Below are 24,724 nucleotides of genomic sequence, written 5' to 3' on the forward strand. Positions count from 1 at the left end.
AACCTGGAACAATGAGGTGGATCAATGACCCTCCTTTTCTCTCTTGGCGCCTGATTGGTGATCTGTCATTGCTTTATTTCTGTGTGGATGTGTGTCTGCCAATACCTCCCCTCTCCCAGGACCCAGCTTTGCAACTGGCTGTTGGTGAAGGGAGAGAGAGGGAGGGAGGGATGAAGATCTACATGACACCCTCTGGCCCCAGGGCAATGCTGATTTCCAGATAAGGGTCTATAAATAACGCAGCTCTGGCATTTCTTCCCACCTGCCACGCTGCAAAAAGCTCTAAACGGTGCCTGTCTCCCACCCCCTCTCCCCCACCCCCACCACCACCTCTCCCCACCGCAGGCTCCCAGTTGCTGGATTATGAACTCTGCTGCTGTACATTGCAACTCAATCCAGCTCCGTCCCAAAGCAGCTCAGCAAGTCTCCGAGATGGCGGTGTACTGCGAGAATTTCAACATGTACCACCAGCAGAACCTGCACCCCTCCCAGAGGGCAGCCAGCTACCCCCTGGGGGAGTACCACGGGGCGGCCAACCCTTACCTGTGGCTGAACGGGCCGGGGGGCAGCGGCTCCCCGCCTTACATGCACGGCAACAACTCGGCGTCCTTCGCCGCCCCTTCCTACGGGGGCCAGAAGCAGTTCCTGGGCGGCTCCGGGGGCTTCGGCGCCGGGGGCGAGCTGGGCTGGCTCTCCATCAGCAGCCAAGAGGAGCTGCTCAAGCTGGTGAGGCCTCCTTACTCTTACTCTGCTCTCATCGCCATGGCCATCCAGAGCGCCCCCGAGAAGAAGCTCACTCTCAGCCAGATCTACCAGTACGTGGCCGAGAACTTCCCCTTCTACAAGAAGAGCAAGGCGGGCTGGCAGAACTCCATCCGGCACAACCTCTCCCTCAACGACTGCTTCAAGAAGGTGCCAAGGGATGAGGACGATCCAGGTGAGAGTCCCCAGACCTCCCCAAACCCCCCGCTCGCTCCCCAAACCCCCCGCTCGCTCCCCAAACCCCCCGCTCCCTCCCCAAACACCCAACTACTTCCCCAAACACCCAACTCCTTCCCCAAACACCCAGCTCCCTCCCCAAACACCCAACTCCTTCCCCAAACACCCCGCTCCCTCCCCAAACACCCCGCTCCCTCCCCAAACACCCCGCTCCCTCCCCAAACACCCAACTCCTTCCCCAAACACCCCGCTCCCTCCCCAAAAACCCCGCTCCTTCCTCCCCAAAATACCCCGCTCCCGCCCCAAAAACCCCACTCCCACCTCGCCAAACGCCCCGCTCCCCCCTCCCCAAACGCCCCGCTCCCCCCTCCCCAAACGCCCCGCTCCCCCCTCCCCAAACGCCCCGCTCCCCCTCCCCAAACGCCCCGCTCCCCCCTCCCCAAACGCCCCGCTCCCCCCTCCGCAAACGCCCCGCTCCCCCCTCCCCAAACGCCCCGCTCCCCCCTCCCCAAACGCCCCGCTCCCCCCTCCCCAAACGCCCCGCTCCCCCCTCTCCAAACGCCCCGCTCCCCCCTCCCCAAACGCCCCGCTCCCCCCTCCCCAAACACCTCGCTCCCTGCCCAAACACCCCGCTCCAACGCCAAACACCACCCTCCCACCCCAAACAACCCGCTCCCCCACCCCAAACACCCCGCTCCCTCCCCAAACTCCCCGTTCGCTCCCCAAAGAACCCGCTCCCCCGCTCTCTCCCCAAACACCCCGCTCCCTCCCCAAACACCCCCCTCCATCCCCAAACACCCCCCTCCGTCCCCAAACACCCTGCTCGCTCCCCAAAGACCCTGCTCCTCCGCTCTCTCCCCAAACACCCCGCTCCCTCCACAAACACCTCGCTCCCTCCCCAAACACCCCGCTCCCTCCCCAAACACCCCGCTCCCTCCCCAAACACCCCGCTCCCTCCCCAAACACCCCGCTCCCTCCCCAAACACCCCGCTCCCTCCCCAAACACCCCGCTCCCTCCCCAAACACCCCGCTCCCTCCCCAAACACCCCGCTCCCTCCCCAAACACCCCGCTCCCTCCCCAAACTCCCCGTTCGCTCCCCAAAGAACCCGCTCTCCCGCTCTCTCCCCAAACACCCCGCTCCCTCCCCAAACACCCCGCACCCTCCCCAAACACCCCGCTCCCTCCTCGCCATACACCCTGCTCCCTCCTCCCCAAGCACCCCACTCCCTCCTCCCCAAGCACTCCGCTCCCTCCTCCCCAAGCACCCTGCTCCCACCCCAAACACCCCCTTCGCTTCCCAAAGACCCCGCTCCCCTGCTCTCTCCCCAAACACCCCGCTCCCTCCCCAGACACCCCGCTCCCTCCCCAAACACCCCGCTCCCTCCCCAAACACCCCGCTCCCTCCCCAAACACCCCGCTCCCTCCCCAAACACCCCGCTCCCTCCCCAAACACCCCGCTCCCTCCACAAACACCCCGCTCCCTCCCCAAACTCCCCGTTCGCTCCCCAAAGAACCCGCTCTCCCGCGCTCTCCCCAAACACCCCGCTCCCTCCCCAAACACCCCGCTCCCTCCCCAAACACCCCGCTCCCTCCCCAAACACCCCGCTCCCTCCCCAAACACCCCGCTCCCTCCCCAAACACCCCGCTCCCTCCCCAAACACCCCGCTCCCTCCCCAAACACCCCGCTCCCTCCCCAAACACCCCGCTCCCTCCCCAAACACCCCGCTCCCTCCCCAAACACCCAACTCCTTCCCCAAACACCCCGCTCCCTCCCCAAAGACCCCGCTCCCTCCCCAAACACCCCGCTCCCTCCCCAAACACCCCGCTCCCTCCCCAAACACCCCGCTCCCTCCCCAAACACCCCGCACCCTGCCCAAACACCCCGCTCCCTCCCCAAACACCCCGCTCCCTCCCCAAACACCCCGCTCCCTCCCCAAACACCCCGCTCCCTCCCCAAACTCCCCGCTCCCTCCCCAAACACCCCGCTCCCTCCCCAAACACCCCGCTCCCTCCCCAAACACCCCGCTCCTTCCTCAATCACCCCGCTCCCTCCCTGCCCAAACACCCCGCTCCCTCCCCAAACACCCCGCTCCCTCCCCAAACACCCCGCTCCCTTCCCAAACACATCGCTCCCTCCACACCAAACACCCCCCTCCGTCCCCAAACACCCCGCTCGCTCCCCAAAGACCTTCTCCCCCGCTCTCTCCCCAAACACCCCGCTCCCTCCCCAAACAACCCGCTCCTTCCTCAAACACCCCGCTCCCTCCCTGCCCAAACACCCTGCTCCCTTCCCAAACACATCGCTCCCTCCACACCAAACCCCCCGCTCCCTCCCCAAACCCCCCGCTCCCTCCCCAAACCCCCCGCTCCCTCCCCAAACCCCCCGCTCCCTCCCCAAACACCCCGCTCCGTCCCCAAACACCCCGCTCCGTCCCCAAACACCCCGCTCCGTCCCCAAACACCCCTCTCCCACCCCAAACACCCCTCTCCCACCCCAAACACCCCGCTCCGTCCCCAAACACCCCGCTCCGTCCCCAAACACCCCTCTCCGTCCCCAAACACCCCGCTCCGTCCCCAAACACCCCTCTCCCTCCCCAAACACCCCTCTCCCACCCCAAACACCCCGCTCCCTCCCCAAACACCCCACTCCCTCCCCAAGCACTTTGCTCCCTCCTCCCCAAACACCCCGCTCCCTCCCCCAACAACCCGCTCCCTCCCCAAACACCCCGCTCCCTCCCCAAACACTCCGCTCCATCCTCCCCAAACACCCCGCTCCCTCCCCAAACACCCCGCTCCCTCCCCAAACACCCCGCTCCCTCCCCAAACACCCCGCTCCCTCCCCAAACACCCCGCTCCCTCCCCAAACACCCCGCTCCCTCCCCAAACACCCCGCTCCCTCCCCAAACACCCCGCTCCCTCCCCAAACACCCCGCTCCCTCCCCAAACACCCCGCTCCCTCCCAAACACCCCGCTCCCTCCCCAAACACCCCGCTCGGTCCCCAAACACCCCGCTCGGTCCCCAAACACCCCGCTCGGTCCCCAAACACCCCGCTCCCTCCCCAAACACCCCGCTCCCTCCCCAAACACCCCGCCCCCTCCCCAAACACCCCGCCCCCTCCCCAAACACCCCGCTCCCTCCCCAGACACCCCGCTCCTTCCTCCCCCAAACACCCTGCTCCTGCCCCAAACACCCCGCTCCTGCCCCAAACACCCCGCTCCCTCCCCAAACACCCCGCTCCCGCCCCAAACGCCCCGCTCCCGCCCCAAACACCCTGCTCCCGCTTCAAATACCCCGCCCCCACGCCAAACAGCACCCTCCCACCCCAAACACCCCGCTCCCTCCCCAAACACCCCGCTCCCTCCCCAAACACCCCGCTCCCTCCCCAAACACCCCGCTCCCTCCCCAAACACCCCCCTCCGTCCCCAAACACCCTGCTCGCTCCCCAAAGACCCTGCTCCTCCGCTCTCTCCCCAAACACCCCGCTCCCTCCACAAACACCTCGCTCCCTCCCCAAACACCCCGCTCCCTCCCCAAACACCCCGCTCCCTCCCCAAACACCCCGCTCCCTCCCCAAACACCCCGCTCCCTCCCCAAACACCCCGCTCCCTCCCCAAACACCCCGCTCCCTCCCCAAACACCCCGCTCCCTCCCCAAACACCCCGCTCCCTCCCCAAACACCCCGCTCCCTCCCCAAACACCCCGCTCCCTCCCCAAACTCCCCGTTCGCTCCCCAAAGAACCCGCTCTCCCGCTCTCTCCCCAAACACCCCGCTCCCTCCCCAAACACCCCGCACCCTCCCCAAACACCCCGCTCCCTCCTCGCCATACACCCTGCTCCCTCCTCCCCAAGCACCCCACTCCCTCCTCCCCAAGCACTCCGCTCCCTCCTCCCCAAGCACCCTGCTCCCACCCCAAACACCCCCTTCGCTTCCCAAAGACCCCGCTCCCCTGCTCTCTCCCCAAACACCCCGCTCCCTCCCCAGACACCCCGCTCCCTCCCCAAACACCCCGCTCCCTCCCCAAACACCCCGCTCCCTCCCCAAACACCCCGCTCCCTCCCCAAACACCCCGCTCCCTCCCCAAACACCCCGCTCCCTCCCCAAACACCCCGCTCCCTCCCCAAACTCCCCGTTCGCTCCCCAAAGAACCCGCTCTCCCGCTCTCTCCCCAAACACCCCGCTCCCTCCCCAAACACCCCGCTCCCTCCCCAAACACCCCGCTCCCTCCCCAAACACCCCGCTCCCTCCCCAAACACCCCGCTCCCTCCCCAAACACCCCGCTCCCTCCCCAAACACCCCGCTCCCTCCCCAAACACCCCGCTCCCTCCCCAAACACCCCGCTCCCTCCCCAAACACCCAACTCCTTCCCCAAACACCCCGCTCCCTCCCCAAAGACCCCGCTCCCTCCCCAAACACCCCGCTCCCTCCCCAAACACCCCGCTCCCTCCCCAAACACCCCGCTCCCTCCCCAAACACCCCGCACCCTGCCCAAACACCCCGCTCCCTCCCCAAACACCCCGCTCCCTCCCCAAACACCCCGCTCCCTCCCCAAACACCCCGCTCCCTCCCCAAACTCCCCGCTCCCTCCCCAAACACCGCGCTCCCTCCCCAAACACCCCGCTCCTTCCTCAATCACCCCGCTCCCTCCCTGCCCAAACACCCCGCTCCCTCCCCAAACACCCCGCTCCCTCCCCAAACACCCCGCTCCCTTCCCAAACACATCGCTCCCTCCACACCAAACACCCCCCTCCGTCCCCAAACACCCCGCTCGCTCCCCAAAGACCCTGCTCCCCCGCTCTCTCCCCAAACACCCCGCTCCCTCCCCAAACAACCCGCTCCTTCCTCAAACACCCCGCTCCCTCCCTGCCCAAACACCCTGCTCCCTTCCCAAACACATCGCTCCCTCCACACCAAACCCCCCGCTCCCTCCCCAAACCCCCCGCTCCCTCCCCAAACCCCCCGCTCCCTCCCCAAACACCCCGCTCCGTCCCCAAACACCCCGCTCCCTCCCCAAACACCCCGCTCCGTCCCCAAACACCCCTCTCCCTCCCCAAACACCCCTCTCCCACCCGAAACACCCCGCTCCGTCCCCAAACACCCCGCTCCGTCCCCAAACACCCCTCTCCGTCCCCAAACACCCCGCTCCGTCCCCAAACACCCCTCTCCCTCCCCAAACACCCCTCTCCCACCCCAAACACCCCGCTCCCTCCCCAAACACCCCACTCCCTCCCCAAGCACTTTGCTCCCTCCTCCCCAAACACCCCGCTCCCTCCCCCAACAACCCGCTCCCTCCCCAAACACCCCGCTCCCTCCCCAAACACTCCGCTCCATCCTCCCCAAACACCCCGCTCCCTCCCCAAACACCCCGCTCCCTCCCCAAACACCCCGCTCCCTCCCCAAACACCCCGCTCCCTCCCCAAACACCCCGCTCCCTCCCCAAACACCCCGCTCCCTCCCCAAACACCCCGCTCCCTCCCCAAACACCCCGCTCCCTCCCCAAACACCCCGCTCCCTCCCCAAACACCCCGCTCCCTCCCCAAACACCCCGCTCCCTCCCAAACACCCCGCTCCCTCCCCAAACACCCCGCTCGGTCCCCAAACACCCCGCTCGGTCCCCAAACACCCCGCTCCCTCCCCAAACACCCCGCTCCCTCCCCAAACACCCCGCTCCCTCCCCAAACACCCCGCTCCCCCCCAAACACCCCGCCCCCTCCCCAAACACCCCGCCCCCTCCCCAAACACCCCGCTCCGTCCCCAAACACCCCGCTCCGTCCCCAAACACCCCGCTGCGTCCCCAAACACCCCTCTCCGTCCCCAAACACCCCGCTCCGTCCCCAAACACCCCTCTCCCTCCCCAAACACCCCTCTCCCACCCCAAACACCCCGCTCCCTCCCCAAACACCCCACTCCCTCCCCAAGCACTTTGCTCCCTCCTCCCCAAACACCCCGCTCCCTCCCCAAACAACCCACTCCCTCCCCAAACACCCCGCTCCCTCCCCAAACACTCCGCTCCATCCTCCCCAAACACCCCGCCCCTCCCCAAACACCCCGCTCCCTCCCCAAACACCCCGCTCCCTCCCCAAACACCCCGCTCCCTCCCCAAACACCCCGCTCCCTCCCCAAACACCCCGCTCCCTCCCCAAACACCCCGCTCCCTCCCCAAACACCCCGCTCCCTCCCCAAACACCCCGCTCCCTCCCCAAACACCCCGCTCCCTCCCCAAACACCCCGCTCCCTCCCCAAACACCCCGCTCCCTCCCAAACACCCCGCTCCCTCCCCAAACACCCCGCTCGGTCCCCAAACACCCCGCTCGGTCCCCAAACAACCCGCTCGGTCCCCAAACACCCCGCTCCCTCCCCAAACACCCCGCTCCCTCCCCAAACACCCCGCTCCCTCCCCAAACACCCCGCTCCCTCCCCAAACACCCCGCTCCCTCCCCAATCACCCCGCCCCCTCCCCAAACACCCCGCCCCCTCCCCAAACACCCCGCCCCCTCCCCAAACACCCCGCTCCCTCCCCAGACACCCCGCTCCTTCCTCCCCCAAACACCCAGCTCCTGCCCCAAACACCCCGCTCCCTCCCCAAACACCCCGCTCCCTCCCCAAACACCCCGCTCCCTCCCCAAACACCCCGCTCCCTCCCCAAACACCCCGCTCCCTCCCCAAACACCCCGCTCCCTCCCCAAACACCCCGCTCCCTCCCCAAACACCCCGCTCCCTCCCCAAACTCCCCGTTCGCTCCCCAAAGAACCCGCTCTCTCCCCAAACACCCCGCTCCCTCCCCAAACACCCCGCTCCCTCCCCAAACACCCCGCTCCCTCCTCGCCATACACCCTGCTCCCTCCTCCCCAAGCACCCCACTCCCTCCTCCCCAAGCACTCCGCTCCCTCCTCCCCAAGCACCCTGCTCCCTCCCCAAACACCCCCTTCGCTTCCCAAAGACCCCGCTCCCCTGCTCTCTCCCCAAACACCCCGCTCCCTCCCCAGACGCCCCGCTCCCTCCCCAAACACCCCGCTCCCTCCCCAAACACCCCGCTCCCTCCCCAAACACCCCGCTCCCTCCCCAAACACCCCGCTCCCTCCCCAAACACCCCGCTCCCTCCCCAAACACCCCGCTCCCTCCCCAAACACCCCGCTCCCTCCCCAAACACCTCGCTCCCTCCCCAAACTCCCCGTTCGCTCCCCAAAGAACCCGCTCTCCCGCTCTCTCCCCAAACACCCCGCTCCCTCCCCAAACACCCCGCTCCCTCCCCAAACACCCCGCTCCCTCCCCAAACACCCCGCTCCCTCCCCAAACACCCCGCTCCCTCCCCAAACACCCCGCTCCCTCCCCAAACACCCCGCTCCCTCCCCAAACACCCCGCTCCCTCCCCAAACACCCCGCTCCCTCCCCAAACACCCCGCTCCCTCCCCAAACACCCAACTCCTTCCCCAAACACCCCGCTCCCTCCCCAAAGACCCCGCTCCCTCCCCAAAGACCCCGCTCCCTCCCCAAAGACCCCGCTCCCTCCCCAAACACCCCGCTCCCTCCCCAAACACCCCGCTCCCTTCCCAAACACCCCGCTCCCTGCCCAAACACCCCGCTCCCTCCCCAAACACCCCGCTCCCTCCCCAAACACCCCGCTCCCTCCCCAAACACCCCGCTCCCTCCCCAAACTCCCCGCTCCCTCCCCAAACTCCCCGCTCCCTCCCCAAACACCCCGCTCCCTCCCCAAACACCCCGCTCCTTCCTCAATCACCCCGCTCCCTCCCCAGCACCCCGCTCCCTCCCCAAACACCCCGCTCCCTCCCCAAACACCCCGCTCCCTTCCCAAACACATCGCTCCCTCCACACCAAACACCCCCCTCCGTCCCCAAACACCCCGCTCGCTCCCCAAAGACCCTGCTCCCCCGCTCTCTCCCCAAACACCCCACTCCCTCCCCAAACAACCCGCTCCTTCCTCAAACACCCCACTCCCTCCCTGCCCAAACACCCTGCTCCCTTCCCAAACACATCGCTCCCTCCACACCAAACCCCCCGCTCCCTCCCCAAACCCCCCGCTCCCTCCCCAAACCCCCCGCTCCCTCCCCAAACACCCCGCTCCGTCTCCAAACACCCCGCTCCGTCCCCAAACACCCCGCTCCGTCCCCAAACACCCCTCTCCCACCCCAAACACCCCTCTCCCACCCCAAACACCCCGCTCCGTCCCCAAACACCCCGCTCCGTCCCCAAACACCCCTCTCCGTCCCCAAACACCCCGCTCCGTCCCCAAACACCCCTCTCCCTCCCCAAACACCCCTCTCCCACCCCAAACACCCCGCTCCCTCCCCAAACACCCCACTCCCTCCCCAAGCACTTTGCTCCCTCCTCCCCAAACACCCCGCTCCCTCCCCAAACACCCCGCTCCCCCCCAAACACCCCGCCCCCTCCCCAAACACCCCGCCCCCTCCCCAAACACCCCGCTCCGTCCCCAAACACCCCGCTCCGTCCCCAAACACCCCGCTGCGTCCCCAAACACCCCTCTCCGTCCCCAAACACCCCGCTCCGTCCCCAAACACCCCTCTCCCTCCCCAAACACCCCTCTCCCACCCCAAACACCCCGCTCCCTCCCCAAACACCCCACTCCCTCCCCAAGCACTTTGCTCCCTCCTCCCCAAACACCCCGCTCCCTCCCCAAACAACCCACTCCCTCCCCAAACACCCCGCTCCCTCCCCAAACACTCCGCTCCATCCTCCCCAAACACCCCGCCCCTCCCCAAACACCCCGCTCCCTCCCCAAACACCCCGCTCCCTCCCCAAACACCCCGCTCCCTCCCCAAACACCCCGCTCCCTCCCCAAACACCCCGCTCCCTCCCCAAACACCCCGCTCCCTCCCCAAACACCCCGCTCCCTCCCCAAACACCCCGCTCCCTCCCCAAACACCCCGCTCCCTCCCCAAACACCCCGCTCCCTCCCCAAACACCCCGCTCCCTCCCAAACACCCCGCTCCCTCCCCAAACACCCCGCTCGGTCCCCAAACACCCCGCTCGGTCCCCAAACAACCCGCTCGGTCCCCAAACACCCCGCTCCCTCCCCAAACACCCCGCTCCCTCCCCAAACACCCCGCTCCCTCCCCAAACACCCCGCTCCCTCCCCAAACACCCCGCTCCCTCCCCAATCACCCCGCCCCCTCCCCAAACACCCCGCCCCCTCCCCAAACACCCCGCCCCCTCCCCAAACACCCCGCTCCCTCCCCAGACACCCCGCTCCTTCCTCCCCCAAACACCCAGCTCCTGCCCCAAACACCCCGCTCCCTCCCCAAACACCCCGCTCCCTCCCCAAACACCCCGCTCCCTCCCCAAACACCCCGCTCCCTCCCCAAACACCCCGCTCCCTCCCCAAACACCCCGCTCCCTCCCCAAACACCCCGCTCCCTCCCCAAACACCCCGCTCCCTCCCCAAACTCCCCGTTCGCTCCCCAAAGAACCCGCTCTCTCCCCAAACACCCCGCTCCCTCCCCAAACACCCCGCTCCCTCCCCAAACACCCCGCTCCCTCCTCGCCATACACCCTGCTCCCTCCTCCCCAAGCACCCCACTCCCTCCTCCCCAAGCACTCCGCTCCCTCCTCCCCAAGCACCCTGCTCCCTCCCCAAACACCCCCTTCGCTTCCCAAAGACCCCGCTCCCCTGCTCTCTCCCCAAACACCCCGCTCCCTCCCCAGACGCCCCGCTCCCTCCCCAAACACCCCGCTCCCTCCCCAAACACCCCGCTCCCTCCCCAAACACCCCGCTCCCTCCCCAAACACCCCGCTCCCTCCCCAAACACCCCGCTCCCTCCCCAAACACCCCGCTCCCTCCCCAAACACCCCGCTCCCTCCCCAAACACCTCGCTCCCTCCCCAAACTCCCCGTTCGCTCCCCAAAGAACCCGCTCTCCCGCTCTCTCCCCAAACACCCCGCTCCCTCCCCAAACACCCCGCTCCCTCCCCAAACACCCCGCTCCCTCCCCAAACACCCCGCTCCCTCCCCAAACACCCCGCTCCCTCCCCAAACACCCCGCTCCCTCCCCAAACACCCCGCTCCCTCCCCAAACACCCCGCTCCCTCCCCAAACACCCCGCTCCCTCCCCAAACACCCCGCTCCCTCCCCAAACACCCAACTCCTTCCCCAAACACCCCGCTCCCTCCCCAAAGACCCCGCTCCCTCCCCAAAGACCCCGCTCCCTCCCCAAAGACCCCGCTCCCTCCCCAAACACCCCGCTCCCTCCCCAAACACCCCGCTCCCTTCCCAAACACCCCGCTCCCTGCCCAAACACCCCGCTCCCTCCCCAAACACCCCGCTCCCTCCCCAAACACCCCGCTCCCTCCCCAAACACCCCGCTCCCTCCCCAAACTCCCCGCTCCCTCCCCAAACTCCCCGCTCCCTCCCCAAACACCCCGCTCCCTCCCCAAACACCCCGCTCCTTCCTCAATCACCCCGCTCCCTCCCCAGCACCCCGCTCCCTCCCCAAACACCCCGCTCCCTCCCCAAACACCCCGCTCCCTTCCCAAACACATCGCTCCCTCCACACCAAACACCCCCCTCCGTCCCCAAACACCCCGCTCGCTCCCCAAAGACCCTGCTCCCCCGCTCTCTCCCCAAACACCCCACTCCCTCCCCAAACAACCCGCTCCTTCCTCAAACACCCCACTCCCTCCCTGCCCAAACACCCTGCTCCCTTCCCAAACACATCGCTCCCTCCACACCAAACCCCCCGCTCCCTCCCCAAACCCCCCGCTCCCTCCCCAAACCCCCCGCTCCCTCCCCAAACACCCCGCTCCGTCTCCAAACACCCCGCTCCGTCCCCAAACACCCCGCTCCGTCCCCAAACACCCCTCTCCCACCCCAAACACCCCTCTCCCACCCCAAACACCCCGCTCCGTCCCCAAACACCCCGCTCCGTCCCCAAACACCCCTCTCCGTCCCCAAACACCCCGCTCCGTCCCCAAACACCCCTCTCCCTCCCCAAACACCCCTCTCCCACCCCAAACACCCCGCTCCCTCCCCAAACACCCCACTCCCTCCCCAAGCACTTTGCTCCCTCCTCCCCAAACACCCCGCTCCCTCCCCAAACAACCCGCTCCCTCCCCAAACACCCCGCTCCCTCCCCAAACACTCCGCTCCATCCTCCCCAAACACCCCGCTCCCTCCCCAAACACCCCGCTCCCTCCCCAAACACCCCGCTCCCTCCCCAAACACCCCGCTCCCTCCCCAAACACCCCGCTCCCTCCCCAAACACCCCGCTCCCTCCCCAAACACCCCGCTCCCTCCCCAAACACCCCGCTCCCTCCCCAAACACCCCGCTCCCTCCCCAAACACCCCGCTCCCTCCCCAAACACCCCGCTCCCTCCCCAAACACCCCGCTCCCTCCCCAAACACCCCGCTCCCTCCCCAAACACCCCGCTCCCTCCCCAAACACCCCGCTCCCTCCCCAAACACCCCGCTCCCTCCCCAAACACCACGCTCCCTCCCAAACACCCCGCTCCCTCCCCAAACACCCCGCTCGGTCCCCAAACACCCCGCTCGGTCCCCAAACACCCCGCTCGGTCCCCAAACACCCCGCTCCCTCCCCAAACACCCCGCTCCCTCCCCAAACACCCTGCTCCCTCCCCAAACACCCCGCCCCCTCCCCAAACACCCCGCCCCCTCCCCAAACACACCGCTCCCTCCCCAGACACCCTGCTCCTTCCTCCCCCAAACACCCTGCTCCAGCCCCAAACACCCCGCTCCTGCCCCCAAACACCCCGCTCCCTCCCAAACACCCCGCTCCCGCCCCAAACGCCCCGCTCCCGCCCCAAACACCCTGCTCCCGCTTCAAATACCCCGCCCCCACGCCAAACAGCACCCTCCCACCCCAAACACCCCGCTCCCTCCCCAAACACCCCGCTCCCTCCCCAAACACCCCGCTCCCTCCCCAAACACCCCGCTCCCTCCCCAAACACCTCGCTCCGTCCCCAAACACCCCGCTCCGTCCCCAAACACCCCGCTCCGTCCCCAAACACCCCTCTCCGTCCCCAAACACCCCGCTCCGTCCCCAAACACCCCTCTCCCTCCCCAAACACCCCTCTCCCACCCCAAACACCCCGCTCCCTCCCCAAACACCCCACTCCCTCCCCAAGCACTTTGCTCCCTCCTCCCCAAACACCCCGCTCCCTCCCCAAACAACCCACTCCCTCCCCAAACACCCCGCTCCCTCCCCAAACACTCCACTCCATCCTCCCCAAACACCCCGCCCCTCCCCAAACACCCCGCTCCCTCCCCAAACACCCCGCTCCCTCCCCAAACACCCCGCTCCCTCCCCAAACACCCCGCTCCCTCCCCAAACACCCCGCTCCCTCCCCAAACACCCCGCTCCCTCCCCAAACACCCCGCTCCCTCCCCAAACACCCCGCTCCCTCCCCAAACACCCCGCTCCCTCCCCAAATACCCCGCTCCCTCCCCAAACACCCCGCTCCCTCCCAAACACCCCGCTCCCTCCCCAAACACCCCGCTCGGTCCCCAAACACCCCGCTCGGTCCCCAAACACCCCGCACGGTCCCCAAACACCCCGCTCCCTCCCCAAACACCCCGCTCCCTCCCCAAACACCCCGCTCCCTCCCCAAACACCCCGCTTCCTCCCCAAACACCCCGCTCCCTCCCCAAACACCCCGCTCCCTCCCCAAACACCCCGCTCCCTCCCCAAACACCCCGCCCCCTCCCCAAACACCCCGCCCCCTCCCCAAACACCCCGCCCCCTCCCCAAACACCCCGCTCCCTCCCCAGACACCCCGCTCCTTCCTCCCCCAAACACCCTGCTCCTGCCCCAAACACCCCGCTCCTGCCCCAAACACCCCGCTCCCTCCCCAAACACCCCGCTCCCGCCCCAAACGCCCCGCTCCCGACCCAAACACCCTGCTCCCGCTTCAAATACCCCGCCCCCACGCCAAACAGCACCCTCCCACCCCAAACAACCCGCTCCCTCCACCCCAAACACCCCGCTCGGTCCCCAAACACTCCGCTCCGTCCCCAAACACCCCGCCCGGTCCCCAAACACCCCGCTCCCTCCCCAAACACCCCGCTCCCTCCCCAAACACCCCGCTCCCTCCCCAGACACCCCGCTCCCTCGCCAAACACCCCGCTCCCTCCCCAGACACCCCGCTCCCTCCCCAGACACCCCGCTCCCTCCCCAAACACCCCGCTCCCTCCCCAAACACCCCGCTCCCTCCCCAAACACCCCGCTCCCTCCCCAAACACCCCGCTCCCTCCCCAAACACCCCGCCCCCTCCCCAAACACCCCGCCCCCGCCCCAAACACCCCGCCCCCGCCCCAAACACCCCGCCCCCGCCCCAAACACTCCGCTCCCGCCCCAAACACCCCGCTCCCTCCCCAAACACCCCGCTCCCTCCCCAAACACCCCGCTCCCTCCCCAAACACCCCGCTCCCTCCCCAAACACCCCGCTCCCTCCCCAAACACCCCGCTCCCTCCCCAAACACCCCGCTCCCTCCCCAAACACCCCGCTCCCTCCCCAAACACCCCGCTCCCTCCCCAAACACCCCGCTCCCTCCCCAAACACCCCGCTCCCTCCCCAAACACCCCGCTCCCTCCCCAAACACCCCGCTCCCTCCCCAAACACCCCGCTCCCTCCCGAAACACCCCGCTCCCTCCCCAAACACCCCGCTCCCTCCCCAAACAACCCGCTCCCTCCCCAAACATCCCGCTCCCTCCCCAAACACCCCGCTCCATCCTCAAACACCCCGCTCCCTCCCTGCCCAAACACCCTGCTCCCTTCCCAAACACATCGCTCCCTCCACACCAAACCCCCCGCTCCCTCCCCAAACCCCCCGCTCCCTCCCCAAACCCCCCGATCCCTCCCCAAACCCCCCGCTCCCTCCCCAAACCCCCCGCTCCCTCCCCAAACCCCCCGCTCCCTCCCCATACACCCCGCTCCGTCCCCAAACACCCCGCTCCGTCCCCAAACACCCCGCTCCGTCCCCAAACACCCCGCTCCGTCCCCAAACACCCCGCTCCCTCCCCAAACACCCCGCTCCCTCCCCAAACACCCCGCTCCCTCCCCAAACACCCCGCTCCCTCCCCAAACACCCCGCTCCCTCCCCAAACACCCCGCTCCCTCCCCAAACACCCCGCTCCCTCCCCAAACACCCCGCTCCCTCCCCAAACACCCCGCTCCCTCCCTGCCCAAACACCCTGCTCCCTTCCCAAACACCCCGCTCCCTCCCCAAACACCCCGCTCCCTCCCCAAACACCCCGCTCCCTCCCTGCCCAAACACCCTGCTCCCTTCCCAAACACCCCGCTCCCTCCCCAAACACCCCGCTCCCTCCCCAAACACCCCGCTCCCTCCCCAAACACCCCGCTCCCTCCCCAAACAACCCGCTCCCTCCCCAAACAACCCGCTCCCTCCCCAAACACCCCGCTCCTTCCTCAAACACCCCGCTCCCTCCCTGCCCAAACACCCTGCTCCCTTCCCAAACACATCGCTCCCTCCACACCAAACCCCCCGCTCCCTCCCAAAACCCCCCGCTCCCTCCCCAAACCCCCCGATCCCTCCCCAAACCCCCCGCTCCCTCCCCAAACCCCCCGCTCCCTCCCCATACACCCCGCTCCGTCCCCAAACACCCCGCTCCATCCCCAAACACCGCGCTCCGTCCCCAAACACCCCGCTCCGTCCACAAACACCCCTCTCCCTCCCCAAACACCCCTCTCCCACCCCAAACACCCCGCTCCCTCCCCAAACACCCCACTCCCTCCCCAAGCACTTTGCTCCCTTCTCCCCAAACACCCCGCTCCCTCCCCAAACAACCCGCTCCCTCCCCAAACACCCCGCTCCCTCCCCAAACACCCCGCTCCCTCCCCAAACACCCCGCTCCCTCCCCAAACACCCCGCTCCCTCCCCAAACACCCCGCTCCCTCCCCAAACACCCCGCTCCCTCCCCAAACACCCCGCTCCTTCCCCAAACACCCCGCTCCCTCCCCAAACACCCCGCTCCCTCCCCAAACACCCCGCTCCCTCCCCAAACACCCCGCTCCCTCCCCAAACACCCCGCTCCCTCCCCAAACAACCCGCTCCCTCCCCAAATACACCGCTCACTCCCCAAATACCCCGCTCCTTCCTCAAACACCCCGCTCCCCCCCTGCCCAAACACCCTGCTCCCTTCCCAAACACATCGCTCCCTCCACACCAAACACCACCTTCGTCCCCAAACACCCCGCTCCCTCCCCAAAGACCCTGCTCCCCCGCTCTCTCCCCAAACACCCAGCTCCCTCCCCAAACACCCCGCTCCCTCCCCAAACACCCCGCTCCCTCCCCAAACACCCCGCTCCCTCCCCAAACACCCCGCTCCCTCCCCAAATACCCCGCTCCTTCCTCAAACACCCCGCTCCCTCCCTGCCCAAACACCCTGCTCCCTTCCCAAACACCCCGCCCCCTCCCCAAACACCCCGCTCCCTCCCCAAACCCCCCGCTCCCTCCCCAAACACCCCGCTCCCTCCCCAAACCCCCCGCTCCCTCCCCAAACACTCCGCTCCATCCTCCACAAACACTCCGCTCCATCCTCCACAAACACCCCGCTCCCTCCCCAAACACCCCGCTCACTCCCCAAACATCCCGCTCCCTCCCCAAACAACGCGCTCCCTCCCCAAACACCCCGCTCCCTCCCCAAACACCCCGCTCCCTCCCCAAACACCCCGCTCCCTCCCCAAACACCCCGCTCCCTCCCCAAACACCCCGCTCCCTCCCCAAACACCCCGCTCCCTCCCCAAACACCCCGCTCCCTCCCCAAACACCCCGTTCCCTCCCCAAACACCCCGCTCCCTCCCCAAACACCCCGCTCCCTCCCCAAACACCCCGCTCCCTCCCCAAACACCCCGCTCCCTCCCCAAACACCCCGCTCCCTCCCCAAACACCCCGCTCCCTCCCCAAACACCCCGCTCCCTCCCCAAACACCCCGCTCCCTCCGCAAACACCCCGCTCCCTCCCCAAACACCCCGCTCCCTCCCCAAACACCCCGCTCCCTCCCCAAACAACCCGCTCCTTCCTCAAACACCCCGCTCCCTCCCTGCCCAAACACCCTGCTCCCTTCCCAAACACATCGCTCCCTCCACACCAAACACCCCCTCCGTCCCCAAACACCCCGCTCCCTCCCCAAAGACCCTGCTCCCCCGCTCTCTCCCCAAACACCCAGCTCCCTCCCCAAACACCCCGCTCCCTCCCCAAACACCCCGCTCCCTCCCCAAACACCCCGCTCCCTCCCCAAACACCCCGCTCCCTCCCCAAACCCCCCGCTCCCTCCCCAAACCCCCCGCTCCCTCCCCAAACCCCCGCTCCCTCCCCAAACCCCCCGCTCCGTCCTCAAATAACCCGCTCCGTCCTCAAATACCCCGCTCCGTCCTCAAACACCCCTCTCCCACCCCAAACACCCCGCTCCGTCCCCAAACACCCCGCTCCATCCCCAAACACCCCTCTCCCTCCCCAAACACCTCTCTCCCACACCAAACACCCCGCTCCCTCCCCAAACACCCCACTCCCTCCCCAAGCACTTTGCTCCCTCCTCCCAAAACACCCCGCTCACTCCCCAAACAACCCGCTCCCTCCCCAAACACTCCGCTCCATCCTCCACAAACACTCCGCTCCATCCTCCACAAACACCCCGCTCCCTCCCCAAACACCCCGCTCACTCCCCAAACACCCCGCTCCCTCCCCAAACAACGCGCTCTCTCCCCAAACACCCCGCTCCCATCCCAAACACCCCGCTCCCTCCCCAAACACCCCGCTCCCTCCCCAAACACCACGCTCCCTCCCCAAACACCCCGCTCCCTCCCCAAACACCCCGCTCCCTCCCCAAAAACCCCGCTCCCTCCCCAAACACCCCGCTCCCTCCCCAAACACCCCGCTCCCTCCCCAAACACCCCGCTCCCTCCCCAAACACCCCGCTCCCTCCCCAAACACCCCGCTCCCTCCCCAAACAACCCGCTCCTTCCTCAAACACCCCGCTCCCTCCCTCCCTAAACACCCCGCTCCCTCCCCAAACACCCCGCTCCCTCCCCAAACACCCCGCTCCCTCCCCAAACACCCCGCTCCCTCCCCAAACACCCCGCTCCCTCCCCAAACACCCCGCTCCCTCCCCAAACAACCTGCTCCTTCCTCAAACACCCCGCTCCCTCCCTGCCCAAACACCCTGCTCCCTTCCCAAACACATCGCTCCATCCACACCAAATACCCCCCTCCGTCCCCAAACACCCCGCTCCCTCCCCAAACACCCCGCTCCCTCCCCAAACACCCCGCTCCCTCCCCAAACAACCCGCTCCTTCCTCAAACACCCCGCTCCCTCCCTGCCCAAACACCCTGCTCCCTTCCCAAACACATCGCTCCCTCCACACCAAACACCCCCTCCGTCCCCAAACACCCCGCTCACTCCCCAAAGACCCTGCTCCCCCGCTCTCTCCCCAAACACCCCGCTCTCTCCCCAAACACCCCGCTCCCTCCCCAAACACCCCGCTCCCTCCCCAAACACCCCGCTCCCTCCCCAAACACCCCGCTCCCTCCCCAAACACCCCGCTCCCTCCCCAAACATCCCGCTCCGTCCCCAAACACCCCGCTCCGTCCCCAAACACCCCGCTCCACCCCCAACCACCCCGCTCCGTCCCCAAACACCCCGCTCCGTCCCCAAACACCCCGCTCCGTCCCCAAACACCCCTCTCCCTCTCCAAACACCCCGCTCCCTCCCCAAACACCCCGCTCCATCCCCAAACACCCCGCTCCGTCCCCAAACACCCCTCTCCCACCCCAAACACCCCTCACCCACCCCAAACACCCCGCTCCGTCCCCAAACACCCCGCTCCGTCCCCAAACACCCCTCTCCGTCCCCAAACACCCCTCTCCCTCCCCAAACACCCCTCTCCCACCCCAAACACCGCGCTCCCTCCCCAAACACCCCGCCCCCTCCCCAAACACCCCGCCCCCTCCCCAAACACCCCGCCCCCTCCCCAAACATCCCGCCCCCTCCCCAAACACCCCGCCCCCTCCCCAAACACCCCGCTCCCTCCTCAACCACCCCGCCCCCTCCTCAAACACCCCGCCCCCTCCCCAAACACCCCGCCCCCTCCCCAAACACCCCGCCCCCTCCCAAAACACCCCGCCCCCTCCCCAAACACCCCGCCCCCTCCCCAAACACCCCGCCCCCTCCCCAAACACCCCGCCCCTTCCCCAAACACCCCGCCCCTTCCCCAAACACCCCGCCCCCTCCCCAAACACCCCGCCCCCTCCCCAAACACCCCGCCCCCTCCTCAAACACCCCACCCCCTCCCCAAACACCCCGCCCCCTCCCCAAACACCCCGCCCCCTCCCCAAACACCCCGCCCCCTCCCCAAACACCCCGCTCCCTCCTCAAACACCCCGCCCCCTCCCCAAACACCCCGCCCCCTCCCCAAACACCCCGCCCCCTCTCCAAACACCCCGCCCCCTCCCCAAACACACCGCCCCCTCCCCAAACACCCCGCCCCCTCCCCAAACACCCTGCTCCCTCCCTAAGCACCCCGCTCCCTCCCCAAACACCCCGCTCCCTCCCTAAGCACCCCGCTCCTTCCCTCGCAAACACCAGGGTCTGGGATAAGAGGATCAGGCCATTTGGCCTATCATGCCGGTGTCAGCGCCTTGACGGAACAAATTCCACTTTCCCAACTCTTTATCCTTCACTCTGCAAATGCTGAATCATATACAAATACATAAGGGGAGGAGGCGGGAGAATGGCACTGGGAGAGTAGCTCAGTGGGGGAGCTGGTGCAGACAGGATGGGCCGAGTGGCGTCCTGAGCTGTAACAGTGATGCAGTCATTGTATCTTCACAGAATCTGCCCACCTGTCATGGATACAGTTGGAAAGTCTCGCAGCTTAAACCCAGCCTGCTGGATCATCAATTCCCCCTCGCATCGAAATGCAATATCAACATGTCTCCCCCACTCACCACCCCCACTCTTCACTCAAACACCCCCTTCAAAACTTCCGCTTTGTGGCGACTAGGGGATTTTCACAGTAACTTCATTGCAGTGTTAATGTAAGCCTACTTGTGACAATAAAGATTATTAAAAAAAAAATTTAGAGTATTCATTTTTTCCAATTAAGGGGCAATTAAGCACGGCCAATCCACCTACCCTGTGCATCTTTGGTTTGTGGGGGCAAAACCCATGCAAACACGGGGAGAATATGCAAAGTCCACACAGACAGTGACCCAGAGCCGCTATCGAACCTGAGACCTCAGCGCCGTGTGGCAGCAATGTTAACCACTACGGCACCGTGCTGCCCTGACAATAAAGATTATTATTATTATCCTCGGACATCCTGGTTGGTTCCACCAGCCCGTGCTAACCACCCCACACCTCCCAAATAAGATAGAAGCAAATGACTGCTGGTGCTGCAATCTGAAACCAAACAGAAAATGCTGGACAATCTCAGCTTCTATTTTCCTCCCAGTAAACTGTTAATTTTACCCGCCCTTATCTTTATCTGCTGCTTATTTTGAGAATTTGCAACAATTGGGATCCCCTCATCTGGGCTGCATGGTAGCACAGTGGTTAGCACTGTTGCTTCACCGCTCCAGGATCCCAGGTTCGATTCCCGGCTTGGGTCACTGTCTGTACGGAGTCTGCACGTTCTCCCTGTGTCTGTGTGGGTTTCCTCCGGGTGCTCCGGTTTCCTCCCACAGTCCAATGACTTGCAGGTTAGGTGGATTGGCCATGATAAATTGCCCTTAGTGAGCAAAAAGGTTAGGAGGGGTTATTGGGTGAATTGGATATTCTGAATTCTCCCTCTGTGTATCCGAACAGGTGCCGGAATTAGGCCACCTGGGGCTTTACTCAATAACTTCATTGCAGTGTTAATGTAAGCCTACTTGTGACAATAATAAAGATTATTAATATTATGAAATACTTTTTGCTCTTCTTCGAAGTTGTCTCCAATCTTAAATCAGTTTATTGAATTGATCTAAAAACAAAAAATGCTGGATATACTCAGCAGCGTCTGTGGAGAGAGAAGCACAAATGTTTTCAGTTTTATTGAAATGATCTGTTATTGGTCGCAAGAGAAAACTCACAGTAAATTGGGATTTTTTTTAATGTTCCCAACGAGCAGGAAAAGGGAATTACTGGACTCTGGACCCCAACTGCGAAAAGATGTTCGACAATGGCAACTTCCGCAGGAAGAGGAAGCGGAGAACTGAGGCCATCACAGGCCTCGGGGGCTCGCTCAACACCAAAGCCCAGGACAGTCCAGGGACTCTGGGCCTGAAGATGACTGAGAGCCCGCCGATGTTGCTCGAAGCCACCTCACCGGAGCCTGACCAGTCCCGGGGCTCCACCGAGGACCCGAAACCTTCCACCCCCTCGTCCAGCCCTTGTCTGAACAATTTCTTCAACAGCATGACAGCTATTGGCACTGGGCCCATCAGTAGACAAGTGTCCATGGGACTTGCCAATGACTTACTTCAGAGGAATGTGCCTGGACTGGCTTCCTATTCCTCCAACAGTAGCTTGTCCTCGCAGGAGGCCAGCGAGCTCACCGATGCCTTTCACTTGAACCGCACTGGTTATTACAATTCTTTCTCAGGAGGGCAGACAAATCAATTCAACAGTCATTTCTACAATAGCTTCAGCGTCAACAGTTTGATTTATCCCAGAGAAGGTACGGAGGTCTGAGAAAGCAGAACAGACACGTGGTGTGGAACGTGAAGAGTTCAATTCGCCATCTTCAACTTCACACTCCCACCTTCATTCACACTCTCTACACCTCCGATCACGCTCTCTCCACCTTAATTCACACTCTCTCCACATCATTCACACTCTCTCCACCTCCGATCACAGTCTCTCCACCTTCAATCACACTCTCTCCACCTCCGATCACAGTCTCTCCACCTTCGATCACACTCTCTCCACCTCCGATCACACTCTCTCCACCTTCAATCACACTCTCTCCACCTCCGATCACAGTCTCTCCACCTTCGATCACACTCTCTCCACCTCCGATCACACTCTCTCCACCTCCGATCACAGTCTCTCCACCTCCGATCACAGTCTCTCCACCTTCGATCACGCTCTCTCCACCTCCGATCACAGTCTCTCCACCTTCGATCACGCTCTCTCCACCTCCGATCACACTCTCTCCACCTCCGATCACACTCTCTCCACCTCCGATCACACTCTCTCCACCTCCGATCACACTCTCTCCACCTCCGATCACACTCTCCACCTTCAATCATACTCTCTCCACCTTTAATCACACTCTCCACCTTCAATCACACTCTCTACAGCTCCGATCACGCTCTCTCCACCTCTGATCACGCTCTCTACACCTTCATTTACACTCTCTTCACTTCATTCACACTCTCTCCACCTTCAATCACACTCTCTCCACCTTCAAACATACTCTCTCCACCTTTAATCACACTCTCCACCTTCAATCACGCTCTCTCCACCTCTGATCACGCTCTCTACACCTTCATTTACACTCTCTTCACTTCATTCACACTCTCTCCACCTTCAATCACACTCTCTCCACCTCTGATCACACTCTCTCCACCTTCAATCACACTCTCTCCACCTCTGATCACACTCTCTCCACCTTCAATCACACTCTCTCCACCTTCAATCACACTCTCTCCACCTCCGATCACGCTCTCTCCACCTTCGATCACACTCTCTCCACCTCCGATCACACTCTCTCCACCTTCGATCACACTCTCTCCACCTCCGATCACACTCTCTCCACCTCCGATCACACTCTCTCCACCTCCGATCACACTCTCTCCACCTCCGATCACACTCTCTCCACCTCCGATCACACTCTCTCCACCTCCGATCACACTCTCTCCACCTTGAATCACACTCTCTCCACCTCCGATCACACTCTCTCCACCTTTAATCACACTCTCTCCACCTTTAATCACACTCTCTCCACCTTTAATCACACTCTCTCCACCTCCGATCACGCTCTCTCCACCTCCGATCACGCTCTCTCCACCTCCGATCACGCTCTCTCCACCTCCGATCACGCTCTCTCCACCTCCGATCACGCTCTCTCCACCTCCGATCACGCTCTCTCCACCTCCGATCACGCTCTCTCCACCTCCGATCACGCTCTCTCCACCTCCGATCACGCTCTCTCCACCTCCGATCACGCTCTCTCCACCTCCGATCACACTCTCTCCACCTCCGATCACACTCTCTCCACCTCCGATCACACTCTCCACCTTCAATCATACTCTCTCCACCTTTAATCACACTCTCCACCTTCAATCACACTCTCTACAGCTCTGATCACGCTCTCTCCACCTCCGATCACGCTCTCTACACCTTCATTTACACTCTCTCCACCTTCAATCACACTCTCTCCACCTTCAATCATACTCTCTCCACCTTTAATCACACTCTCCACCTTCAATCACGCTCTCTCCACCTCCGATCACGCTCTCTACACCTTCATTTACACTCTCTTCACTTCATTCACACTCTCTCCACCTTCAATCACACTCTCTCCACCTCTGATCACACTCTCTCCACCTTCAATCACACTCTCTCCACCTCTGATCACACTCTCTCCACCTTCAATCACACTCTCTCCACCTTCAATCACACTCTCTCCACCTCCGATCACGCTCTCTCCACCTTCGATCACACTCTCTCCACCTCCGATCACACTCTCTCCACCTCCGATCACACTCTCTCCACCTCCGATCACACTCTCTCCACCTCCGATCACACTCTCTCCACCTCCGATCACACTCTCTCCACCTCTGATCACACTCTCTCCACCTTGAATCACACTCTCTCCACCTCCGATCACACTCTCTCCACCTTTAATCACACTCTCTCCACCTTTAATCACGCTCTCTCCACCTCCGATCACGCTCTCTCCACCTCCGATCACGCTCTCTCCACCTCCGATCACGCTCTCTCCACCTCCGATCACGCTCTCTCCACCTCCGATCACGCTCTCTCCACCTCCGATCACGCTCTCTCCACCTCCGATCACGCTCTCTCCACCTCCGATCACGCTCTCTCCACCTCCGATCACGCTCTCTCCACCTCCGATCACGCTCTCTCCACCTCCGATCACGCTCTCTCCACCTCCGATCACGCTCTCTCCACCTCCGATCACGCTCTCTACACCTTCATTTACACTCTCTTCACTTCATTCACACTCTCTCCACCTTCAATCACACTCTCTCCACCTCTGATCACACTCTCTCCACCTTCAATCACACTCTCTCCACCTCTGATCACACTCTCTCCACCTTCAATCACACTCTCTCCACCTTCAATCACACTCTCTCCACCTTCAATCACACTCGCTACAGCTCCGAACACGCTCTCTCCACCTCCGATCATGCTCTCTACGCCTTCATTCACACTCTCCACTTCATTCACTCTCTCTCCACTTCATTCACACTCCCTCCAGCTTCAATCAGACTCTCTCCACCTCCAATCACACTCTCTCCACCTTCAATCACACTCTCCCCACCTTCAATCACACTCTCTCCACCTTCAATCACACTCTCTCCACCTCCGATCTCCCCCATTTCACCTCCGATCTCCCCCATTTCACCTCCGATCTCCCCCATTCCACCTCCGATCCCCCCCCCCACTCCACCTCCGATCTCCCCCACTCCACCTCCGATCTCCCCCATTCTGCCTCCTATATCCCCCTGCTCCACCACCAATCCCCCCCCAATCCACGTTCGATCTCCCCCACTCCACATCCGATCCCCTCCCCCACTCCACATCCGATCCCCCCCACTCCACATC

The 24,724-nt window shown here is 64.5% G+C and overlaps 1 protein-coding gene across 1 annotated transcript; it reads left to right on the top strand.

Moving 5' to 3' along the window:
- The first annotated feature begins 231 nt into the window (after positions 1-231).
- foxi2 (forkhead box I2) lies at positions 232-21,738 on the top strand. Its single transcript, XM_072497653.1, has 2 exons — positions 232-937; positions 21,057-21,738. The coding sequence occupies exons 1-2, from the start codon at positions 364-366 to the stop codon at positions 21,617-21,619; spliced, it is 1,137 nt and encodes a 378-aa protein (XP_072353754.1). The 5' UTR covers positions 232-363; the 3' UTR covers positions 21,620-21,738.
- Positions 21,739-24,724: the final 2,986 nt, after the last annotated feature.

Source organism: Scyliorhinus torazame, chromosome 3 (assembly GCF_047496885.1).
Source record: "Scyliorhinus torazame isolate Kashiwa2021f chromosome 3, sScyTor2.1, whole genome shotgun sequence".
NCBI classification, from domain to species: Eukaryota; Metazoa; Chordata; class Chondrichthyes; order Carcharhiniformes; family Scyliorhinidae; genus Scyliorhinus; species Scyliorhinus torazame.

Bases quoted from the DNA above. Each gene is read 5' to 3' on its own strand.
- foxi2 (XM_072497653.1), top strand. From the start codon at position 364: ATGAACTCTGCTGCTGTACATTGCAACTCAATCCAGCTCCGTCCCAAA. The intron at 938-21,056 runs GTGAGAGTCCCC...CCCAACGAGCAG, and splicing joins AAGGGATGAGGACGATCCAG to GAAAAGGGAATTACTGGACT.